This window comes from Felis catus, chromosome B3, assembly GCF_018350175.1.
Source record: "Felis catus isolate Fca126 chromosome B3, F.catus_Fca126_mat1.0, whole genome shotgun sequence".
Classification (NCBI taxonomy): domain Eukaryota; kingdom Metazoa; phylum Chordata; class Mammalia; order Carnivora; family Felidae; genus Felis; species Felis catus.
In genome coordinates this window covers 39,946,499-39,963,946 of record NC_058373.1, presented here as the reverse complement: position 1 = coordinate 39,963,946, position 17,448 = coordinate 39,946,499, and the positions used below count along the sequence as shown (strand labels likewise).

The following is a 17,448-nucleotide window of genomic DNA, read 5'->3' as shown; positions in this document are numbered from 1 at the left end:
AAGAGACTAAACACCAACAAATCATATTCCTCTTTGCTTACCACAGATGAGTTATTTACATTCTATTTGAATATCACAATACCAATTTGACAATGGAACATGTTTAATGTATACCCAGGTTAATTTTATTTATTAAAATGCTGTCTCAGAAAAAAAAAATAATACAAGCACTGCAATGCTTATTTTTTACTCATACAGACAAGTGGCAAAATCTAATTTTGTTGAATTGTCAGGGAATAAACTTTCCTTTAAATGATTACTACAAGTATACTATATTCTTTTACATACAGAATACTAATCCCAGTAAACATGCTTGTATTATATGCCAACAATAGATTACCTCAGTAAAAACTCTCTCATATTTGTTGAAATGAAAGTTCTTCATGATTTCGAACATGTTTCAGGGCCCAACATTAAATCTCCAAACCAAACAGAAAAGTTTAATTCCTACTGTATTAAGACATGTAAGTACAGTAAGCCTTCAAAAAGTATTATATACATAAAAATAAAAACAACTAAAATAAATAAAAGTGGGGAGACTATTCACATTTGACAAGTTATTATTTAAATAGGCAAAAGAAAACTGAAGAACAATATACATTTGTCCTTATAATAAAATATTTCTTAGATGTTATTCTTACTTCAATTCCTGATGACTTTCTATGCATTCATAATGCTATCTATAAAAATGGTATTTTATTTCCACAAAGTCAAACAAGAATAATACCACAGTAAGAGAACATAAAAATCCCTACATATACATGTGAGATGGAATATATACAGACAGGTCCATGAGCTAATAGTTCTTACACTTTGGGAAAAAATGACAATAAAAGTTATATAAAATTCAAATTTCAGTGTCTTTATACAAAGTTTTATAGGAACACAGCGATCCTCATTTGTTTACATTGTCTATGATTGCTTTCTCCCCATAACAGCAAAGGAGAAGAGTTGCAACACTGACTACAGGGCCCACAAAGCCTAAAATATTTACTATTTGGCCTTTCATAGTAAAAGTTTGTTGACTCCTGCTATACGGTATTTATAGGAAAGAACTACCCATAGAATGAAAGAATATGTTCGCAAATCATACATCTGGATAAAGGTCTGGTATTCAGAATATATAAAGAACTCTTTGTAACTTAACAACAAAAAAGATAACCCAATTTAAAAATGGACAAAGGATTTAAACAGTCTTTTCTACAAGAAGATACACAAATGGCCAATAAGCCCATGAAAAAAATGCTTAACATCTTTAGTCATTAGAGAAATGCAAATCAAAACCACAATGAGATGCCACTTCATATCTCTATGATGGTTACAATAAAAAAGAGCAGTGTTAAAGAACATGTTGAGAAATTAGAACCCTCATACATTGCTAGTCAGGTTGTCAAATGGACAGAATAACATAGGTTATTCTACAGCTGATGTAAAGTTTGGTAGTTTCTTAAAAAATTAAACACAAACTTACCATTTCACTCAGCAATTCTACTCCTAAGCATATACCCAAGAAAAGTAAAAACATGTACACACAAAAACTGGTATACAAATGTTCACAGTAGCATTATTCATAGTAGTCAACAAGCAGCAACAGTTCAAATGTCCATCAATGATGAGTGGATACAAAAGGAATACTATCAGCCACAAAAAGCAATGAAATACTGATATATAATAGAACACAGATGAACCCTGGAAACCTGAAAGATGAAGGCAAAAGAAGCCAGACATAAAATGCCACATATTGTATAATTCTATTTATATGAAATACCTGGAATAGACAAATCCATAAAGACAGCAAGTAGGTTTATTGTTGCCAGGGAGGGGAGGGAAAGGGGTAGAAAGTGACTACTTAAGGGGGATGGGGCTTCTCTTTGGGGTGACAAAAACGTTCTGGAATTAGATAGTAGTGACAGATCTAAAACTTGATGAATATACTAAAAACCCCTGAAATGTACACCTTAAAAGGAAAGGACTAGACCTGTATATATCAGCATACAACTCTAAAAAAATTGCTGAGGCGAGGGGCACCTGGGTGGCTCAGTCAGTTGAGTGACCGACTTCAGCTCAGGTCATGATCTCACGGTTTGTGAGTTCGAGCCCCATGTCGGGCTCTGTGCTGACAGCTTAGAGCCTGGAGCCTGCTTCGGATTCTGTGTCTCCCTCTCTCTCTGCCCCTCCCCCACTCATGCTCTATCTCTGTCTCAGAAATAAACATTAAAAAAAAAAATTTTTTTAAATTGCTGAGGCGAAAAAAAATTGGTAAAAACATGAACAATTTGATACCATTTATGCTTTTTAAAAGTTACATGTTTGATGAAGATATATTACAGAAATGTATCTTTAACTTTTACCTACAAAGTTCTACCTTTTTTCTTATAAAGGGGGATACACACATACATTCCTCAGGTAATTAAAAATAATTAAAAATGACCAAAAAAAGTAGATAGTTATCTAAACATGCCATTCGTGAGGTGCCTGGGTGGCTCAGTTGGTTGAGCGTCCAACTTGGGCTCGGGTCATGATCTCATGGTTTGTGGGTTTGAGTGCTTGTGTCGGGCTCTGTGCTGACAGCTCAGAGCCTGGGGCCTGCTTCAGATTCTGTGTCTCCTCCTCTCTCTGCCCCTCCCATGCTCATGCTCTGACTCTCAATAATAAATAAACTTCAAAAAAAAAAAAAAATCTAAACAGGCCATTCACAAAAGAACTACAAGTGACCAAAAAGCACATAAAAAGATGTTTATGAACCAGTAACTAAACAAATGCAGACGCAAACAAAATGAACGGCCCAAGATTCAACAAAACTCTCCAATTTTCAGTGAGTAGACACAGAAGATCCTCAGCATCCAAAAGAGATGCATTCTGAAGAGACTTGTACTATGGGTGAATAAAACCAAGAGAGGAGGGCCTCATCTCACTGATGAGGGCCTACCACTCCTATGGAGTAAAGTTCCAGAGGATAAGACAGTGTCATGTTCATCTCTGTTTATTTTCTGAGCCTGGCAGTGTCAGTCTCAACAGATATTTGCTTACTAAATTATTTATAAGGATCTACTCTTCTTTTACTCTTTTCTTCCCTATTCTCTACTTCCACGTCCCCCTCCCCAATTAGAATTCTCAAAGGAAACCACTTCAGCCCTAAGTTGATTAGATAATATTAAAAATCGTGTTTTCCACACTTGGTCTCATTGTTAAACATACATATTCTAGGATACCACCCAACATCTACAGAATCTTATCTCCAGGGAAGGAGAGAATCTGTATGTTCAAGAACCACCTTGGGGTGCCTGGGGGGCTCAGTGCCCAGCTGGCTCAGTTAAGCTAAGCATCTGACTCTTGATTTCAGCTCAGGTCATGATCTCAGGTTTGTGAGATTAAGCCTCACATTGGGCTTTGCATTGACAGTGAGGAGCCTACTTAGGATTCTCTCTCTCAAAAAAACCACAACCAACCACCCTCAATGATTAATACAACCTGGCAAGTTTTGAAAACACTGTGTAGAAGAAAAATAAATTTCATCTATCCCTAGAGAATTCCAGTTGGTAAAAATGTATGGAATAGGAACTTCTGAATAGCAAATCTTCACTGCTCTGTGACCCTGGATGAGTTACTTACACTTGCTAAAATCTTAGCTTCTTCACTAAGCTAAGAAAATGAGGATATGCTCTCTCCTGACAAAAGATTGTGAGAATAAAATTATATATACTGGCATTTATTAAATATTAGTTTCTTTCCTTTTCTACTCTAAGAAATTATTCTTTAAGTCTACAAAGATTGAAATCTTTCTCTGGAAAAAAAAAGAAAATTCTTGATTAAAAATGTATGCCAATAGGACATTGCCATTATGAACTGAGCAATTCTCAGACTCTCTAAAAGAATTGTATCGCTTCATACCAGATTTGTTAATAGCAAATGTTATTTAGAAGTTTTATCATCTAGTTCTACCACTTTCATTTTATGTTGCAACCAAATTAGTATTCATTCAGACTGATTCCTCTCTTTGATCTCTTATGAGGCAAAACCACGAAGAGAATCTCAAACATTCCACCTATAGAATGGAACGACTTTAAAAGTCTTTCCAAAAATTGTAAAAACATGCTACATATAGTACTTTCTCATACAGTGGCCAATTAGTATTAATAATAAACATAAAACTGTAACTGAGATCTCAATATTTGGGATAGCATATAGAGAATCCTCTGCAGCTAATCATCAGAAACTGAAACTTCTGACAAACCTCACCAATGACCTTTTCAGTTTGACTATACAGAAAGGCTGACATGATAGTGTAACATAATTTACTCTTGAATTACCATTACCTCTAATCATGTAGGAAATGAGTTGTTTGATTCATGAAACAAAAGATCTGTAGTAGCATCTTTGTATTTCAGAGAGTTACTGCTGACACTAACAGCAAAAGTGGGACTGTTGATTTCTTCCTTCTCTCAGTGTCTGAATCATTAATAATTATCACACACTTTATAGAATTAAGGGTTTAGCTTCTCTGGTTCCTCAGCGAGGGAAAACACCTTAATATTTGAATGACCGACCTCTCCAGCTATATGAGATGCTCAACAGGTATTTGAAGAATAGAGTAATAACAGAATAAATACGCCTTGGTTCTCCTATAGCTCAAATTTGAACACTCACAAAATCCAAATTTGAAATAAACACACACATGGAAAATAAAGAAATAAATAGTTTTCTTAAATTATTTCTTATACCACATTGCAAAGTATTACCAGTTATGGGGATTTTTAGTATCTGGTGAACATAAGGGAGAATCATGTTAAGTTCAGGAAGAACATAACTCTGGTTTATGTAATTTACACATTTCTATGCAATTTGTGATTTGTAGAAAAGGTAAGGAAGAAAAACAACAGAGGAAGTAATACTTACACACGAAGGTCTCTACATGAGTGCACAAGTCGCCACATTTAGGACAACGCAGCTGGTTTCCACCTTTCCCTGAACTCCCAGAGCCTGATTTTTTACTGTTTCCCTCACTTGCTGATTTCTAATGTTCATACAGGAGAAAAAAAGAACGTCAATTATTACTTTCAGGCAATCAATTTATAGGTAAGTTAAATATAAGCATGTTAGCTTGTAATTAATCTTATAATTTTTATAATTTCTAGAGTGGAATTATTAGTATTATTTATAACTCTACTATTACTGGTATCAAAAGATCCATTTACCACAAAAACAAAACCAATTCTGGTAAACACATGTATTTATCTGTAGTCCTGCTTTACATGGTATGAGCCAGCATATATAATAAACAGCTTTCTTTCCATGACTCAATCAACACTAGGAAAAAAAGTTACTACAGGTAAAATACATTTCAGTGAAACTGTATCAGGAGCTACTATCATGACAAGTAGTGATTCATAACTTTCTTCAATCTCTAAAATGGGGATTTTCTCATCTCTAAAATGGGGATAATTTCACCTACTTTGGAGAGTCATTGTTAGGATTAAGTGTGGATATCAAAGCACCTAGCATTTTGTCTTATATATAACATTAGCTCAAGTGTTAGTGAAATTCACATAATGAAAAAAATTGATAATAATTCCTTGATCCAATACAATCACTGATCATCTACCTGCTAGCTACAGAGTAGCCCAACATTAAGTTGTAGAGATATCCAAAATTTTTAGGTAGAGAATGAGGTGGGGTTTATACTATCATGAATTGTTAAGAGTTGTGAAAAAAGACGGCTATTCCTAATTTAATCCTACAGGCTGCATAGATTTAATGAAGCTTCTTAATACTTTAGAGTGTTAGAAATTTTAGTTAATGCTAAGTGCAATACTTACATAACTAATTTATGGTTGAAACTAAAACACAAAATAAAATTACATAAAATTCTTCACCTGATTTTATATATTTCACATTTCCTACAGAAAACATATAAACCAATGGAATAGAGAAAACTATTATTACATTTAATTGTTTGAAGGAAGGAACTCAAAAAATATATATATATTCCAATAAAGATAAGATACCTTATTTCCATCTCCAGAGCCATCTTTACTTATCCCATCTTTTGATGCAAAGTATGCTGGTGTTTCCATAAAGGTTCTAAAGGGAGCTCTTCGTAGAATCTGAGTTTCAAAGGTCCCGAGCCTTCCTAAAACAGGTATATGAATGCGACCACAAGATATACCTAGAAATACAATGAGATTTATTAGTCTACACATCAAACATTAACATGCCTTCAGTAAATCCCCTGAAAACAAAAATTCCTTAAGTATAAAGGAGGTTGAAAAAACTAGTTTTCACAGAGGTAGTAACAAAATGGTAAATGTTGACACCATCAGAGGCAAAGCCCCTTTAAAAATAGGCCAGACCTGGGCCTCTGGTAAATAAAGATGTTTCTTTCTGGGCCTGTCCTTTGATAGTGAGGAAAGACCATTTGGGTTATTGCAATGAGTGGCTCTTTGAAAGTGTGAGAGATGAGCAGTTCAACATCTGCCTAATCTGTAGGAGAAAAAGGCCATTTACACCCTATATTCTAATTCTTCTTTTATTATTTCTATCAATGAGAATAAGCAATTGACATAAACACATGTCTTTTAATGAAACATTTCAATCCTATAAAAAATTTTAGTAAACACTATAACCACTATCTTGCTTTCAAACATTTTAACCTTTACCATGTATTTTTTTAAATTTTTAATGTTTATTTATTTATTTATTTTGAGGGAGAAAGAGCGTGAGCAGGGGAGGGACAGAGAGAGGAGAGAGAATCCCAAGCAGGCTCCACACTGTCAGTGCAAAGCCTGATGTGGGGCTCGAACTCACAAAGTGTGAGATCATGACCTGAACTGAAATCAAGAGTTGGATGCTCAACTGAATGAGCCACCCAGGCGCCCCTTACCATATTTGAAGTTAAGATTTTTAAAAAGGATATAGGTTAACCCCTGACTTATGTGGCAAACTTTTTCTGTAAAGCACCGGGATGGTAAATATTTTCAGCTTTCTGGGCCATCTAGTCTCAGTTCCAACTACTCTGTCTGTAACATGAAAACAAACAAACAATATGTAAACAAATGGGTGTGGCCAAACTTGGTCCATCAAAAGATCAGTGTTGGCTGAACCCTGTTTTTTTTTCTCATATAAATACAAAATAAACTCCTAAATAAACTATAGTCAATGGCAAAAGAGCCATAATGTAAGGCAGCATTTCCCAAGTTGGTCTTTAAAAGAGTGTTCCCTACACAAGAAAATCAAATGATCTTAGATCAAACAAAATTCCACAGATTCAGTACTGAATATTGTAGGGCTATTCAGAACCCTGCATAAGTTAGCATACATTAGTGAATTATAATGAATCGCCAAAGAAGGAAGTTTCCCAGCAGTTTATCACAGCCATTAGGAGATGATAACAAAAAGGGGGAAGGGGATTAAGTTAATACTTAAATAAATTTAAGAAACTGATTTTATCTCCCTCGTTTTGTTCCCTGCAAAATTCTCAACCCAGGCTTTAAATTCTTATTTCTTTACAAGTTAGGGCTTTTAAGAGATCATGCACATATGCATGTACTATATCCAAACACAAAAATTGGTTTAAAATTACATCCTTTTAACAACTCAAAAGCAATTGTTTAGTTATATAACTGACTGAGTTTATTAACTCCAGTTTTCCAAAACATTTGTCTACACTGTTAGAACTAGTTTCTAACAAAAATAAAAACACCAAACTTAACAGGAAAGATACAAAGTTTCTCATCTCTACACGAATTCGCAAACACTAAAAAAGGAATAAGATTTATGACACTCTAGTCCCTAATCCATAGACTATAAAATGCTGCTGAATGCTAATTAAGCTAATTAGTGCTGATCAATTAATGCTTAATTAATGAATATCAATATTAAAATACATTTGATGTTTTTCTTCTAAGTGATGTTTTCAAAAGACATTTCAAACTTTCTCAAGCATAACATTTGCCATTTTTTTGCAGTAAATGATAGCTATTACTCTCATTAGAATGAGATTTAAAGTAGTTCATGAATTTTAAGCCAAACATTAATGATTTTTAAAGGACATAATGTGATTAAACATAATATGGTTTAATATGTCAATCTAAAAAGCAAATCTAGAAAAGTAATGGGGGAAAGTGATAGATGAAATGAAGAATAGAGAAACTTGAGGTGCCTGGGTGACCTCAGTCAGTTAAGCATCCAACTCTTTGGTCGTGATCTCACAGTTTGTGAGATTCTCTGTCTCCCTCTCTCTCTCTGCCCATCCCCACTCACACCGTTTCTGTCTCTCTCTAAATAAAAAAATACGAAATTTAATGGATGTTAAGACTAGGTGATGGGTATTTGGGTGTCCCTTGTTCCATTTTGCATATGTTTTAAAACATCCATAAATTAAAATGAATGGTAGCATAATAAAATAATTTACTATAATCTATGTAACAAGTATAACTTTTTAATCAAACCATTACAACGTATTCGCAAAAAAAACTACAGTTACAACAAGCTTTGTATCAGACTATGTACTTGGATGTTTAGAATAAAACTTAACCTTCAAGTATCACACACAGTGTATTAATTCCCATTTACAATAAAATACATCTTTTGGGGCGCCTGGGTGGCTCAGTCGGTTAAGCGTCCGACTTTAGCTCAGGTCACGATCTCCCGGTCCATGGGTTTGAGCCCCGCGTCGGGCTCTGGGCTGATGGCTCAGAGCCTGGAGCCTGCTTCCGATTCTGTGTCTCCCTCTCTCTCTGCCCCTCCCCCGTTTATGCTCTGTCTCTCTCTGTCTCAAAAATAAATAAACGTTAAAAAAAAAATTAAAATACATCTTTTAAAATTTTGTTTAACAATTTATCATCGCTAATATTATTAGAAAATAAGCTGAAAATAAATTATCTTCAAAAATTTAAGAGAAATAAAAATTACGAACAAGAACCTTTCAAAGTCTACTTATTCTGAATAGAAAGAAAAATAAGTCCTTCACTTAAATAACTTACCAAGTAACATATAAAACCAATGCAATCATACAGTTACCATAAAAAAATACTGTCTGAAAAACATGTTCATGTCATTTAAATTTCTAAATTTGAGAATTTCTTGGCTGGCTGTGATGCAGTTTTAACATTCTATGCATAGCACGGATTGCAAGGGGTATTCCCTGGTTCTGACTCAGAAGGTTGCAGGTGGGATCCAATAAAGCATTTCTTTTTTTGTTTTGTTTATTTTTGAGAGAGCGAGAGCAAGAGCGAGAGACAGAGTGCACTGTGCACAAGCAGGGGAGGGGCAGAGAGAGAGAGAGAGAGAGAGAGAGAGAGAGAGAGGGAGACAGAGCCAGAGAGCCAGAATCCAAAACAGGCTCCAGGCTCCGAGCTCTAAGCAGAGTTTAATGCCAGGCTCAAACTCACAAACTGTGAGATCATGAACTGAGACAAAGTTGGACACTTAACTAACTGACTGAGCCATCCAGGTTACCCCCAAGAATGCATTTCTTTTCTTTTTTTTTTTTAAAGCAGGATAAATTATTTTCTTTTAGCGGGGGCAGGGAAGCAGCTAAGGGAGAGGGAGGGGAAAACAAAGAGAAAAAGAGACAGAGAGAGAGAAAAAGAGAGAGAGAGAGAATCTTAAGCAGGCTCCATGCTCAGTGAAGAGCCTGACACAGGGCTCAATCCCATGACCCTAGGAGCATGACTTGAGGCAAAATCAAGAGTCAGAAGCTCCATCCACCAAGCCACCCAGGTGCCCCCTACCCCCATCAAGAATGCATTTCTAACAAAATGCCAGGTTATACTGATGATGTTGGTCTGGGACCACACTTTTTAAACTACTGTATTGAACAGTGTAAATGATTAGTCACTCACCAATCCTATAAAATCTTCACAGAAATCACTGTAACAACCTAACCAGGATTTTTAAATCCTTTTTATGCCATGAACCCCTTTGGGAGTCTGGTGAAGGGTACAGATGGACCCCTTCTCAGAATGTTTATAAATGTATAGAATAAAATACATAACAAAGGAAACCAACTGTATTGAAGTAGTTATCAAAATATTTTTAAAATATGCTTCTTGCCAACATCATACTTAATTGGTGGAAAACGGAGAGCTTTTCCTCTGAGGTCAGGGGGAAGATAAGGATGTCCACTCTCACCACTTTTATTTAACATAGTACTGGAAGTCCTAGCCATAGCGATTAGACAAAATAAAGAAAAAAAGGCATCCATGTTGGTAAAAAAGAAGTAAAACTCTACTTGTAGATGACATGTATAGTACATGTAGAAAACCCTAAAGATTCCACCGTAAAAGTACCAGAACTGATAAATGAATTCAGTAAAGTCACAGGATACAAAGCAAAGTACAGAAATCTGTTGCATTCCATATACACCAAAAAAATGAAACAACAGGAAGAGAAATTAAGGAAACAATCCCATTTACAATTGCACCATAAACAATAAAATATCTAGGAATAAACTTAACTAAAGAGGTGAAAGAAAGACCTGTATGCTGAAAACTATAAAACGCTGATGAAAGAAATTCAAGATGATCCAACGATATGGAAAGACATTCCATGTTCATGGGCTGGAAGACAAATATTGTTAAAATGTCCATACTATCCAAAGCAATCTACAGATTTAATGCAATCTCTATCAAAATACCAACAGCATTTTTCAAGTAACTAGAACAAACAATCCTAAAATTTGTATGAAACCACCAAAGACCTCAAATACCTAAAGCAATCTTTAAAAAGAAAACTGGAAAGATCACAATTCCAGACTTCAAGTTATATTACAAAGCTGCAGTAATTAAAACAGTATGGTATGGGCATAAAAATAGACACATAGGTCAATAAAACAGAAAGAAAAACCTAGAAATAAACCCAAAATTATATGGTCGATTAATCTTCAACAAAGCAGGAATGAATACACAATGGGAAAAAGTCTCTTCAACTGTCAACATCCCAAAGGGTGTTGGGAAAACTGGACAGCCACATGCAAAAGAATGAAACTGGATCACTTTCTTTCACCACACACAAAAATAAACTCAAAATGGATTAAAGACCTAAATGTGAAACCTGAAATCATAAAAAAATCCTTGAAGACAGCACAAGCAGTAATTTCTCAGACATCAGCCATAGCAATATTTTTCTAGATAGGTCTCCTGAGGCAAGGAAAACAAAAGCAAAAAATAAACTATTGGGTCTACAACAAAAAAGTTTCTGCACAGCAAAGGAAACAGTCAATGGCAACCCACTGAATGGGAGACAACATTTGCAAATGATATATCCAATAAAGGGTTAGTATCCAAATTATATAAAGAACTAATACAACTAAACACCCAAAAACCAATCCAATTAAAAAATGGGCAGAAGACTTGAACAGACATTTCTCCAAAGAAGACATCCAGATGACCAACAGGCAAATGCTAAGATGTTCAACATCAGTCATCTTTAGGAAAATACAGATCAAAACTACAATGAGATATCACCTGACACCTGTCAGATTAGCTAAAATCAACAACATAAAAAACAACAAGCATTGGCAAGGATGTGGAACAAAAGGAACCCTATTGCATTGTTCGTGGGAATGCAAGCAAGTGCAGCTACTGTGGAAAACAGTATGATGTTCCTCACAACATTAAAAATAGAACTACCCTATGATCCAGTACCCAGTACTACTGGGTATTTACCCAAATAATACAAAGTCACTAATTCAAAAGGATACACCCCTATGTTTATTGCAATATTATTTACCAAACTATGGGAGCAGTCCAAGTGTTTATCGATAGATGAATGGATAAAGAAGAGATGATACACACACACACACACACACACACACACACACACACACACACACCACTCATTCAACCATAAAAAAGAATGAAATCTTGCCATTTGCAAAGACATGGATAGAACTAGAAAGTATTAGGGCACCAGGTGGCTCAGTGGGTTAAGCATCTGACTCTAGATTTTGGCTCAGGTCATGATCTCATGGCTTGAGCCCTGTATTGGGCTCTATGTTGACAGCACAGAGCCTGCTTGGGATTCTCTCTCCTTCTCTCCCTGCCCCTTGCCCTCTTGCTCACTCACTCGCTCTCTCTCTCAAAATAAATGTTAAAAACAAACAAACAAAAAAAAAAAAAAACAAAAAAAAAAACCTAGAGAGTATTAAGCTAAGGAAAATAAGTCAGTCAGATCACACCATATGATTTCACTCATGTGGAATTTAAGAAACAAATGAGCAAAGGAAAAAGAAAGAGAGAGAGAGAAACAAAGAAACAGACTCTTAAATATAGAGAACAAAACTGATGGTTACTAGAGGGAAGGTGGGTGAGAGGATTGGTGAAATAGGTGTTGGGGGTTAAAGAGTACACTTATGATGGAAAAAAATAATAATAAAATAAAAAATAAAATAAAATATGCTTTTTAATTAACATAATTAAATAAGATTTAAAAGCTTTTTAAATAACTACCATGATTTCAAAGTAGTAAAAAGTATAAACGATTTTTTGAGATATGAACAACTGTAGCATGACAAAAATATTTGTGATTTTGATTGGTAACAAATTCATAGATACTGCTAATACTACTGTGGGTTGTTGCCTACGTTCAAAATTGAAGGAAATGCTACATTTCAGTTAGTGATTAGTGAAAATAAAGTTACAGGAACTTCTGAATTCTATCCCTGGACACTCTGGAGGCCTGTGAACTTCAGGTGAAGAACCCCTACAAAAGCCAAAAAGGGAAGTATTTCTGAAAAGTATATTTCGAAAGAATACTTGGCAGCAACAAGAGAAGACAGTTAAAAGCAAAACCATTTACAAAGTTTTACAAACTTTGAGTTTTAGATCTGCTTTAAAAAGAAGCAGCAGAATAAGGTACCTTGATTTTAGAGCTATTAAGAATTAGCAGAGTAATTTATTCAACTTTTAAATATTTGAATTTCTATATTCAATCTTAAACCAAGCTTTCTCTAAAAACATAAATGATTCAGCTTAAAAGATAAACTAATTTTTAAATTTTAGAAACTAATGAAAAATTTTAAATTATCATCTCTCTCTAGTGACAATATTTAAGTGTATAACAATTGATGAAATGGCAAATCAAGTTAAATGCTTGCTTAACCACCTAGCCTCTAAAGACCTCTAACAAAAATTGGAAAAAAATTTCAACAAAAACAAACAGTGCCAATCAACTCAGTAGATGCTTACTGCTTTTATTAGTCTTAAAAATTCAATTTATGCCCATTATTGTTTCCTGAATTCTGAATACTTCTTAATAAAGAAAAATACCATCACTCCTATAATAGCTTTCCTCAAGTTTAAAAATGTTTCATGGGTTTTCAGCAAGGCTAGTCTGCTGGTCTGAAGAGGAATATGCCAAGAAAAGAGAAATGTTTATCAAGAAATAGTTTGCGATTCCAGAAATAAAGATTCTCTAACATTTATTCTAATTTGTATTGTATTTAAATAACGAGACTTAAAATCTAGCTAAAACCTGTTAAGATAGGCACATTATGCAACTATCATGAAAATTATGATGGGCACCAACATGTTTGAGCATCTTCACATTTACACCCTCATGAGGTGACACCCTTTCACTGGACATGAACTTAAAGGAGCCAAAAATCAAGGGAATTACAGGTGATTCCACAATTCTCACAGCCAAATTCAGACCAAGTACTGTCATTCAGAGTTGCGTTAATGGAATCAAGCATTCCTGAATGCACATATTTAGAATGTTAATTGTTCTGTATGCAAAGCACATTTAAAATACGTATGTATTTACACATATGTACAAAAATAGATAACAAATTGAAAAATACCAGCAATTTGGGTAGAAAAAAAATATTTAAAATTTCTCCTTTACTACAAGTTTCACTCAAAGAGCATAGTGTGAAAAAACACATTAAATAGGATACACATAGCCCACCAGGAAAAGAAAACAGATCCAGTATCTAGTATGACAATTTACCAAATTTTTCTTCAAACTACCATTTAAAATTTTTATTTATGGGGGCCTGGGTGGCTCAGTCAGTTAAGTGTCTGACTTTGGCTAAGGTCATGCTCTCTTGGTTCGTGAGTTCAAGCCCCGCATCAGGCTCTCCGCTGTCAGAGCAGAGCCCACTTAGGATCCTGTTTCTCTCCCTCTCTGCCCCTCCCCTGCGCGTGCTCGTGCTCCCTCTCTCTCAAAATAAATAAACATTAAAAAAAAGATTCTGTATTTTAAAAAAGAAAAAATAAAAATTTTATTATTATTTTTTTAATGTTTATTTTTGAGAGAGACTGCACATGAGCAAGCGGGGAAGGGGCAGAGAGAGAGGTAAAGAGAGAATCCCAAGCAGGTTCCAAGCTGTCAGGGCTTCAGCACAGAGTCCAACTCAGGGCTCCATCTCAAGATCATGACCTAAGCCAAAATCAAGAGTTGTACGCTTAAGGGACTGAGCCACCCAGGGGCCATCCATTTAAAAATGTTAAAGTCTAACATGACAAACAGAGATAGAGAATAGCATTATATTTCAAGAGAGCTCTGAAATCTTTTTATTCTTACTTCATTGTATAATTTCTTGTTGAGACTATTTTGATTAAATTTTTTGTTTATGGATATTTTTGAAATTCTTAACTTTATTTTTATAAGAATAATTAACTGAAGTTCAATTCTGATTTTCCTCTTTTGCCCCTTTTCCTCTTTTCAAGAATCCTAAATAAAAATAACCTTTCTGGAGTTTTTTAAGTCCTTAAAAAAATCTCTATATTGAAGACTAGTGTATAATCTTAGAGTTTCTACTACGGAAAAGAAACATTTTGTGTAATGAAGCCTTAAGAAAGTCTTAAATTGGGGCGCCTGGGTGGCGCAGTCGGTTAAGCGTCCGACTTCAGCCAGGTCACGATCTCGCGGTCCGTGGGTTCGAGCCCCGCGTCGGGCTCTGGGCTGATGGCTCAGAGCCTGGAGCCTGCTTCCCATTCTGTGTCTCCCCCTCTCTCTGCCCCTACCCCGTTCATGCTCTGTCTCTCTCTGTCCCAAAAATAAATAAACGTTGAAAAAAAAAATTAAAAAAAAAAGTCTTAAATTGATGTGAAAACCAAGCTGTTTCACTGTCATGTAAAAATATTAACTTCTATAATGATATGAGGTTATGTCCCGTATTTTAAGCTTAATTTACTCCTTTACAGTAAAAATGGTTTGATCACTTCTGAAAACTTATGGCAAACTTATAGTAACAAATAATAATACCTAAATAAGCCATTAATTTGTGTTGCTTCACCTAATGATTCATTAAAATTTTAAATCACCACACACCGCCTATGATTCATAGTTTTACCGGAAAATTGATTGAAACAGATGAAGAACTGTGTCAAAGAAGCCTTCTCTGCCCAAAGAGAACACACACCTTTTACCCAGCTCCTAGAAATGATATTATTCTTTGTGTGCTCCAGTAGATTTACACTTGCAGTTGAGGACTTATTCACTCTATCTCCAGCACCAAGACAGGGCCCAGCACACATTAGGCCCTCAAAAAAAGACGTCAAATAAGTGAATTTCAATGTCACTTTCACATGTTTCCAACTCAAATTCCTGGAGTTCTTCAAGTTTAACAATGTCTTGAGACTAACTTCACTCCTTTACATTTAAGTATCACTTTATAAATGCTTCTGCCCACATTACTTCATTTCATCCCTCTTTGTGAAATAAACTGTCGAAAGAGATACCTTAAGTATACGGTAGGAGCTTTTATAATTAACCTAAAATACAGGAAAAGGGGGCCTTTTTTATTTATTTAGTTGACAAGTCAAAATAAAATAACAGAATCCAGCCTGTAGTCTGACACTCAGATTTGGGGGAAGAGGAAAATGGTTTCTGTTCCGGAATCCCTTGACTGGTATGACACTCTTTCACAGCTCCTGATAAACAAAGTAAAGGTAAACAAGCGCCATCCTTAAAACTATCTCAGGCAAGTTGGGAAAACCGGCAAACGACCAACCGAGACACTGAAGTACTTCAAAAACAACTTCTACGAGAATTTCTCCACCCCGGCCGCTTCCCTGCGGGCCGTGAGGTTTTCCCGGCTCCGGGAGGGCCATGAGCCCCGCTTATGCCCCGGTGGAAGCGGCCGCACAATGACAGTGACACCGTGGGTCTCGCGCGGCCTGCGTCTGGGACAGCTGGCTCGGCGCCCTGAAGGGGGGCTTCAACAGTAGCAGCCCCTCGCCCGGGCCCTTCCGGGAGCCCCCGACAGGCCGGAAAGGAACCCGACCGGGCTCCGGAGGAAAAGCCGAAGGTAGGGAAGGCGGCAGTGCCCGGCGGACCTGAGTAGGGTGTGGGGCACTTTTTAACGAAAGGAGCATTTTGTGCCTCTTCCAGGCTTTCTGCTAAGTGGCCACATTCCGGCTCCAAAGTCAAGAGGCCTGAACGCGCGCGGGCGGGCGAGCAGAAGGGGTCTACTTCAAATTTGAGAAACAGATGCTCCAGAGGTTGGCAGAACCCCATCCTAAAGTGGGGGAGGGGGGGTGCCAGGAGAAACGCCGCGCATCCCGTCACACCCTCAAGGCAGGGTAGACCTCTTGCCCTCCCCGGGATCCCCACCCCCGGCCGGTACACTCCTGGGCCATTGGCTCACGTGAGGGACTACTTCGTTACCTCTCTGCGCGGAGGCGAGCGAGGAGGTGATGAGCCGCGCGGCGGCGGCGCCGCAACTACAAGCGCCGCAGCCGGACATCTCTGCTGGGCCTAGGCTGGGGCTTTAGCCCCCGGCTGCCCTCCGGTCTCAGCGGCCCGACTCCTATTCGCAGGGCGCGCTGACTTGGCTCCGGACCCTCCCGCCGGCCCCCAGACTCAGTGCAGAGTTCACCGCCTGGGAGCCAGGCCTTCGCGCTCTCGGTGCCCGACTGCCGTCTACTCTGTAGACACTTAACCCCCCTCCCTCCCTCCCCCTCCTTCTCTTACCCTCACCCCCTCCGCCTACCGAGCCCGGGGAGCGTGCGCGCGCCTGCGTCCTAGGCCTAGGGAGGGGGTGTGGGCGCGCTCAGCGTATACGTGGGTGATACGCCGAAGAGCGGAGAGGGGAGGGGGGCGGTAACCTGGGCGCCAGTGAGCACGCTACGGCGTACGGCCGACCCCCCACTGGGATAACTACAATTCCCGACATGCAATGCTTCCGGAAGCCCCTTCTCCTATCATCGAAAAGTGCTACAGATGCGGGGAGATGCGTGCCGGGAGTTGTAGTCCCAACTCCTGGCAACTTTCGGTTTGTGGCGGGGAAGGTCATAATGAGACCTGTTGGTGGCTTAGTTGGCCGCCGGACTCTTTAAAATCCTTTGGCTGCTGCTGGACGCTTCAAATTGAATAAGTTTCTTCCACCGGCGATTCCACATCTTCTCTACCTTATCTTCTTAGTTTCCTCACTTACAACGTGGAAGAGGTATTTTTACTTAGTTCCCCGAACAAGAGCTGTTGGCAGACAGCTCTCTTTCT

The 17,448-nt window shown here is 37.4% G+C and overlaps 1 protein-coding gene and 1 long non-coding RNA gene across 4 annotated transcripts in view; one reads left to right on the top strand and one right to left on the bottom strand.

The window, feature by feature from the left end:
- Positions 1 to 16,866, bottom strand: part of CLPX (caseinolytic mitochondrial matrix peptidase chaperone subunit X) — a 40,651-nt gene extending 23,785 nt beyond the window's left edge. Inside the window, exons 1-3 of one of the 2 annotated variants that reach the window (XM_003987034.6) lie at positions 16,615 to 16,866; positions 6,006 to 6,166; positions 4,897 to 5,014 (exon numbers count right to left, since the gene is read on the bottom strand). In XM_003987034.6, coding sequence (XP_003987083.1) covers positions 4,897 to 5,014; positions 6,006 to 6,166; positions 16,615 to 16,693 — 358 coding nt within the window. In that variant the 5' untranslated portion in view covers positions 16,694 to 16,866. Of the gene's footprint in view, positions 1 to 4,896; positions 5,015 to 6,005; positions 6,167 to 15,958; positions 16,218 to 16,614 lie in introns of those variants that run through there. The other variant, XM_019832224.3, reaches the window with a different exon arrangement.
- LOC109500628 overlaps positions 16,122 to 17,448 on the top strand; it is a 60,772-nt gene continuing 59,445 nt past the window's right edge. The window contains exon 1 of one of the 2 annotated variants that reach the window (XR_006599119.1): positions 16,122 to 16,255. This is a non-coding gene — a long non-coding RNA (uncharacterized LOC109500628). Of the gene's footprint in view, positions 16,256 to 16,910; positions 17,396 to 17,448 lie in introns of those variants that run through there. The other variant, XR_006599118.1, reaches the window with a different exon arrangement.